Consider the following 7726-nt stretch of genomic DNA (forward strand, 5'->3'; position numbering starts at 1 on the left):
GAAATTATGTCAGTTGCATAGCTCTAACCTGTTTCACAGCTTGCAGCGGATGTAGCGTGGGCGGACGTTTGCAATTCATCACAGCTCTTCCGAGAAGTGATGCGGTTCCCAGTGCTCTCAGCTGCTAGGATGAACCGTGTGAAGCGCACTTTATTTCAGTTTCGCTAGACTACTCCGCTGCATTGTATTGTAGGAGAACAATTAAAAAACGTAGCTAGCTAGCGGTAAAATCGTCATTTCACAGAAGTAAAACGAGGTTACATTGACAGAGGCACAAGCACAGCAATGGCCCTGAAAAGAATTCATAAGGTAAGGAAGTAACGTTAGCTTGCTTCCGTTCCGTGCTAGCTAACAGGGTATCTAACGTTAATCTTTAGCCGCTTTTGGCCTTCACTTTTTAGGCACGCTTTCGAGCTACTTGTAGGCTACAGCAAGAAGAAAGATTGCTAGCCCAAATTACCTAGCTATTTGATACCACGTTCGTCGTCTGCCGGCTGGTCAGTGGCTACCAAAGCCATATATTAGCTAAGTTAAATATGGCTGGTGGCTACTTGTGATCACAGATATATATTTGCTTTTGAAAACCAGCTTGCTGGCTACTAGCCTAAGTAAAGTTAGCTCGCACAGTTTAGCGACATATGACAACATCGATAACTAATGAAGGTAGCTAGTTAACAAGCTAGCTAACTTGAAGTTATTTGCTACTAGCTAGCTAGGTAACAGTTAACGTTAGTTAGTTTGATTTAACAAGCTAGTTAGCTCGCTAGTTAACGTTAGATATTTAAGAAATGCTATTATTAACGGTAACGTTAGCAACCTAACTAGCTAGTTATGTAGCTAGCTAACGTTAGGTAGATAATTACTGGTGTGGTGATAGCTGTATACAGTAGCTAGCTAACGACCTAACATTAGCTCGCTAGTTTGGCTAGCTAGTTTTAATCATAACTTGATAAGTGTAACGTTAGCTGACGTTAGTTTCGGGGAAGTCCTCAGTCCGTCATAGGCCTGCTATTCCTGGTTCCTTGCAAGTAACGATACTGTACTACGGTACTTAGCTACTTCCTACTGTAGTGGTAGTAGTAGTAGTTCAATTTTGTCCAAGTCAAATCACGTTTGGCATAACGTTAGCTAAGTTAGTTACAAATCGGCTAGCTCTAACTTTGTTCTACCATTGTCTTCAGTATCAAAATTAAGTTATGCTCTGCTGCTTTCATCTGACACAGGCTGATTAATGATCCATGAAAATGATTGATGTTGACAGATTGCTACAGTAGACTTATTTGAAAGGAAAATAAAATAAATATCCATCAATGTCATTCTGAACATCCCTGTGTTTCAATTAGGATAATTAACTGACTTTCAGTTGTGTTGCCGCATAAACGATGGTCAGGTCTGACCACGATGTTGTTGGTGGACCTTGACATTAGTTTAATATTGAAATATTTGTTGTCAGATGATGTAGGCCGTAGCCCACTAATAGACCTCTGATTAATTATTTCATTAATTAATAAGACGAGGTCTAAGGGCATTCCATAGTGACTGCATTCGAGAACTCATGGTCCAATGGCTGTCTCATAGACTAGATGTAACATAGTAAATGTAACTATGGGATACTCAAATTGGTATGATACACTATATATACAAAAGTATGTGGACACCCCTTCAAATTAGTGGATTCTGCTATTTCAGCCACACCCGTTGCTGACAGGTGTACAAAATCGAGCACACTGCCATGCAATCTCCATAGACAAACATTGGCAGTAGAATGGCCTTACTGAAGAGCTCAGTGACTTTTAACGTGGCACAGTCATAGGATGCCACCTTAACAAGTCAGTTCGTCAAATTTCTGCCCTGCTAGAGCTGCCCAACTGTAAGTGCCTGTTATTGTGAGGTGGAAATGTCTAGAAGCAACAACGGCCCAGCCGCAAAGTGATAGGCAACACAAGCTCACAGAACAGGACCACCGAGTGCTGAAGCATGTAAAAATAGTCTGTCCTCGGTTGCAACACTCACTACCGAGTTCCAAACTGCCTCTGGAAGCAGCATCAGCACAATAGAGTTTCATGAAATGGGTTTCAATTGCCGAGCAGCCGCACACCATGTGCAATGCCAAGTGTCGGCTGGAGTGGTGTAAAGCTCGCCGCCATTGGACTCTGGAGCAGTGGAAACGTGTTCTCGTGGAAACGTGTTCTCTGGAGTGATGAATCACGCTTCACCATCTGGCAGTCCAACGGACAAATCTGTGTTTGCCAGGAGAACGCTACCTGCCCCAATGCATAGTGCCAACTGTAAAGTTTGGTGGAGGAGGAATAATGGTCTGGGGCTGTTTTTCATCGTTTGGGCTTGGCACCTTAGTTCCAGTGAAGGGAAATCTTAACGCTACAGCATACAGTGACATTCTAGACGATTCAGTGCTTCCAACTTTGTGGAAACAGTTTGGAGAAGGCCCTTTCTTGTTTCAGCATGACAATGCCCCCGTGCACAAAGTGAGGTCCATGAAATGGTTTGTCAAGATCGGTGTGCAAGAACTTGACTGGCCTGCACAGAGCCCTGACCTCAACCCCATTGAACACCTTTGGGATGAATTGGAACGCCGACTGCGAGCCAGGCCTAATCTTCCAGCATCAGTGCCCGACCTCACTAATGCTCTTGTGGCTGAATGGAAGCAAGTCCACGCAGCAATGTTCCAACATCTAGTGGAAATCTTCCCAGAAGAGTGGAGGCTGTTATAGCAGCAAGGGGGGGACCAACTCCTTATTAATGTCTGTTAGCTAATGAGTCCTGCAAAGCAGGCAGGTGCTGCCGCAGACGGGAAGTAAAAGAAATGTGTGCGTGAGAAGCTACAACAAAACATTGCGATGCATATTAGATTTTGATTTGGGGGCATCTAAATGGGATTTAATTGTTTATTTTCACTGCTCGGTGACGCAAACGGCGATTTTCCAATCAGAACCATCTACCGATTTATGGCTCAATCTTCAGACACGGGACAATTGCTATTAGCAGGTACAGTCATTGGACCATGAGTTATCTTCAACGTAGTAGCTATGGAATGACCTTAGACACCTTGTCTTATTAATTAATTAAATAATATACTAATATTGGGTTAGCCTAGGCCTATGAGCTTAGGCCTGCTACTTCCAGCCCACATTCAGCGTTGGAGACATGGTATGCAGTTTGGCTGAACTACTGAAACCATACATATTGAAACAATACATATTGTTAAAGTATTATACTTTTCTGAAGAAATTAGAGCTCTTTTCTTTGTCCCTAGGAGTTAAATGATTTGGCTCGTGACCCTCCAGCACAGTGCTCCGCAGGACCTGTTGGAGATGACAGTAAGTCTCCTCAACCCACAGTTCACCGTCCAAAGCACATCTCTAACACCACCTATTTCATTCAATATTCTTGATAAGATTATATCTTTGTTAATCATAGAAAACAGGATTTGACTCCAAAAGAAAACTGTTGGCAATGAAATGTAGCCTGTAGATACAAGCCAATAATGATTGATGACCAGTGGTCTTCTGCATCTTGGCACGAAAATCTAATTTAAACAATGTACTTTATAAAGGTGCTTATAGTGTATTAAAAGTGTTTTCTCTCTTACTTTTAGTGTTTCACTGGCAGGCTACAATAATGGGACCAGTAAGTATACCCTCCTGTTCTTTGTAGTTTAGGGGTTCACAGCTTTTGCTCTGGGTCATGTAGTAGTAACCATCTATTTTCCTTTCTACAGAATGACAGTCCGTATCAGGGTGGTGTGTTCTTCTTGACCATTCACTTCCCCACTGACTATCCCTTCAAACCACCAAAAGTAAGGGATGTGTCCTGGAACTCAGCTATACATTAGAAAAGTGTTGGCAGACTTTTAATGGAGCTATGAACTAGACCTATATTGATGGAAATAATAATAATTCACAACGGTTTGTTTTCAGTACATGAGATGTAACTGACAACCAATTCTGTCCCGTCAGTGTGCTAAAGGAGATGTAAATGCAATACATTTGTGAGATACAGTAAAAACAATGTGTCCTCTAAAGGTTGCATTCACCACAAGAATCTACCACCCAAACATCAACAGCAATGGCAGCATCTGCTTGGACATCCTGAGGTCGCAGTGGTCGCCAGCACTCACCATCTCCAAAGGTAAGCCCAGAATGGGGCTCTTGGTTTATGTTTTGTATGTGGGTCTAGATCATTTGTTTTGGGTAGTTTAAACCAGCATGGTTTTGAATTTTTCACAACAGATTCTGGTAAGTACACTACATGACCAAAAGTATGTGGAAACCTGCTAGTCAAATATCTCATTCCAAAATCATGGGCATTAATATGGAGTTGGTCCCCCCTTTTCTGCTATAACAGCCTCCACTCTTCTGGGAAGGCTTTACACTAGATGTTGGAACATTGCTGCGGGAACTTGCTTCCATTCAGCCACAAGCATTAGTGAGGTCGGGCACGGATGTTGGGAGATTAGGCCTGGCTCGCAATCAGCGTTCCAATTCATCCCAAAGATGTTCGATGGAGTTGAGGTCAGGGCTCTGTGCAGGCCAGTCAAGTTCTTCCACACCGATCTCGACAAACCATTTCTGTATGGACCTCGCTTTGTGCACGGGGGCATTGTCATGCTGAAACAGAAAAGGGCATACCCCAAACTGTTGCCACAAAGTTGGAAGCACTATGCATTGATACAGGTATCGTTGTCCTGGCATCCGCCAAACCCAGATTTGTCAGTCGGACTGCCAGATGGTGAAGTATGATTCATCACTCCAGAGAACGCGTTTCCACTGCTCCAGAGTCCAATGGCGGCGAGCTATACACCACTCCAGCTGACGCTTTGCATTGTGCATGGTGATCTTAGGCTTGTGTGCAGCTGCTCTGCCATGGAAAAGTTATTGTGCTCGTTAGTGAGTCTTGTAACCAAGGAAATGTCTGCCCTGCTTGAGCTGCCCTGGTCAACTGTAAGTGCTGTTATTGTGAAATGGTAACTTCTAGGAGCAACAACTGCTCAGCCACGAAGTGGTAGGCACTTACAGTTAAAAATCATCGGTCCTCGGTTGCAACACTCTAAACTGCAGTCTAATGGCCTTACTGAAGAGCTCAGTAACTTTCAACGTGTCACCGTCATAGGATGCCACCTTTCCAACAAGTCACTTTGTCAAATGTAATTAGTGCCAATGTTTGTCTATGGAGATTGCATGTATGTGTGCTCAATTTTATACACCTGTCAGAAACGGGTGTGGCTGAAATAGCAGAATCTACTAATTTGGAGGGTTGTCCACATACTTTTGTATATATAGTGTATGTCCCAAACTATGCTCATTAACAGGTCAGAGATGTACATTGATTGTCACAGTAGATTGTCAGAACTGTGTTGACTCTGTTGTCTGTCATCCTACAGTCCTCCTGTCCATCTGCTCACTTCTCTGTGACCCAAACCCAGATGACCCTCTAGTGCCTGAGATCGCACGCATCTACAAGACAGACAGGGAAAAGTAGGTCTTACACAGTTTCAATATTCCATTTTTTTTGTGGGGTACAACCTGTCTGCTACAAGGATAACGATTTTTTATTTTTTATCCTCCTGTCATTCCAGATACAACAGAATAGCCCGGGAATGGACACAGAAATATGCTATGTAGTCTCAAGGCATTACAGTGGAAAATCTGCCTTTTATATTCAAAGGCTTGGGGAGCTTTGAATGAAAAGAGGAAAAAAGTATTGTTGGTTTCCTTTGGAGTGATTTCTTTGAGCCACACCCTCCCTCTCCCTACGCACTTGACCTCCTTCCCGCTGCCTCACCCCCTTCAACCTGTCCAGCTGCCATGATGTACATATTTGAGACTGCAAATTGTATACCCCTCCACTATGTCCAACAGGACCTATGTAGGACCACTCTTATTTGATTCCAATAAGCATTCCTTATCGTTTTTATGAACCCAAGGTTTGCTGTCCCAAGATTGAGGGATTTTATGTCTGTGCTTTGTTTCTCTGGTTGTTTTTCTCCCTCTGTGCTTCCAGCTGTCCTGTGAGATGATGAGCGGGGCGGCAAGAGAAGGGGCTTGGAGAATGTTTTTGTCTATTCTATTTGGCTATAATAAGAAATAGCCATCAATCTGTCAATGGTTCTGGAAACCTCTAGGGGACTTTATCTGTTTGGCAATGGGATGCCCAGGATCCCGCCTCATAGCCCCTCCACAATATGAATCACTGTCATTTAAGATCATTGTTAGGTACCCATGGACCCTTCCACACTGTATGATGTGGGACAATAAAGTAATGAGACAGATATCTATATATCTACTGAATATTACATCCAAAATGACTGTTTTCCCTCACCCTAGTCAAGCGAAATACTCTTGTAATGTTGATTTTGCTAAAGGAATAAGCTAGTACCCTTTTAGATTGCCACTTGCACCTTCATCAAATTATTTTAGTTCTCTCAATTGTGTCAAGTCTTTGTCTTCTGGGTGATGGTCTGATTTTAAAACGGCCAAAGTTTGGATCCAAGTTCGGCAGCTAAATTGGGTGGTACTAGTAGACTGAAATGGTATTAATCCAGCTTGATCGTCTATTTTTTATCTACATTCTTTCTCTTTGGCTTCAAGTCCAGCCTGAAAGGACAAAGATTTGGCATTAGTAATAAAGCATGTTGTTTGAAGGCAACGCCAAAGGACAAGCTCTAAAATGTTTTAAGCAAGAGTAGCACTAGACAAATATGATGGACTTAAACTGTCTAACCACAAGTGGGCTAAATTGAAGGAAATCAGTCAGATTGGGGTGTATTCTCATAAAATAAAACGGTGACCTCATTATTCTGTAATCACACTTTGTATATTTGAGCTGCAATTGTTGACATTGAAGCTCCAACGACTCCCTGTCTGGATCTCAGAACCCTGGACTTGAGTTCCAGACAAACAAACTTCTGTATATTTAATTACCTGAGAGCTCGTTGAGCTTGTGTCTTAATTAAACTGTAATAAACATGATTATTAAAGTTGTGGGTTATCACTGTTTTATTTAGTATTGATGCACAAATATGTGTGCATTTGGAATTTATTTGAAGGCTTTCTCATTTTGAAAAGTGATTAATATTTTATACAATTTGTTAGTTTTGCATGTGCCCTATTCATGTTCAAGATATATTGCTGAGGTTTTGATAGCAACAAGGAAACCTACTATTATTATTCCACCTGATTCATACCAGCACTTTGTCTCACTCAGTCCCCTTTTACAGCAAACTCTACATTGAGGCTTAAGACTTCACCTAGCTGTTGTTCTTATTACTGCCAACTCATTTAATTAATTATTACATTATTTGAAGCAAAGTTACAGAACCTGCAACTACTCTAGCCTCGATTTCCAGTCGTATATATTAGTGCTAAGCTGCTATGATAGTTGGAAGTATGTAATATTTAAGAAACAACTGATGTGAGCAAGACTACAACAAAGCTGGGCCAAGATCAGCATAATATACTTGGACCTATTCACCTGCCTCACCATGACTAAATTATTTCCAGGCAGTAAATTCGATTTTTCTATATATTTTTCTGCCACTAGATGGAGCTCTATCATTGGGTTTGGCAAACATTTTAATTAGATTTTTCATAATGTACCTAACTGTTTGTGCCTTTCATGAGGGCCACAATCAGCTAGTCACTGTGGAATGTACAGGATTTGTGGAAGTATAAATTAAGTTAAATGTCATTAGATACCACAAACAGTC

The 7726-nt window shown here is 41.9% G+C and overlaps 1 protein-coding gene across 1 annotated transcript; it reads left to right on the forward strand.

Annotated features, from left to right (window-relative positions):
* The first annotated feature begins 80 nt into the window (after nucleotides 1–80).
* LOC311100147 (ubiquitin-conjugating enzyme E2 D2) lies at nucleotides 81–7001 on the forward strand. The gene is made up of 7 exons (XM_084140924.1): nucleotides 81–309; nucleotides 3275–3338; nucleotides 3617–3648; nucleotides 3740–3817; nucleotides 4044–4149; nucleotides 5402–5495; nucleotides 5597–7001. The coding sequence occupies exons 1-7, from the start codon at nucleotides 286–288 to the stop codon at nucleotides 5640–5642; spliced, it is 444 nt and encodes a 147-aa protein (XP_083997050.1). The 5' UTR covers nucleotides 81–285; the 3' UTR covers nucleotides 5643–7001.
* Nucleotides 7002–7726: the final 725 nt, after the last annotated feature.

The sequence above is a fragment of the Coregonus lavaretus genome, assembly GCF_964263955.1.
Source record: "Coregonus lavaretus genome assembly, chromosome: 24".
In the NCBI taxonomy this organism is placed as follows: domain Eukaryota; kingdom Metazoa; phylum Chordata; class Actinopteri; order Salmoniformes; family Salmonidae; genus Coregonus; species Coregonus lavaretus.

What these genes read in the sequence shown, in the direction of transcription:
- LOC311100147 (XM_084140924.1), top strand. Translation starts at nt 286, where the DNA reads ATGGCCCTGAAAAGAATTCATAAG. An exon ending in AGGACCTGTTGGAGATGACA is followed by an intron (nt 3,339 to 3,616) that starts GTAAGTCTCCTC and finishes TCTTACTTTTAG; the next exon opens with TGTTTCACTGGCAGGCTACA. An exon ending in AGGCTACAATAATGGGACCA is followed by an intron (nt 3,649 to 3,739) that starts GTAAGTATACCC and finishes TCCTTTCTACAG; the next exon opens with AATGACAGTCCGTATCAGGG.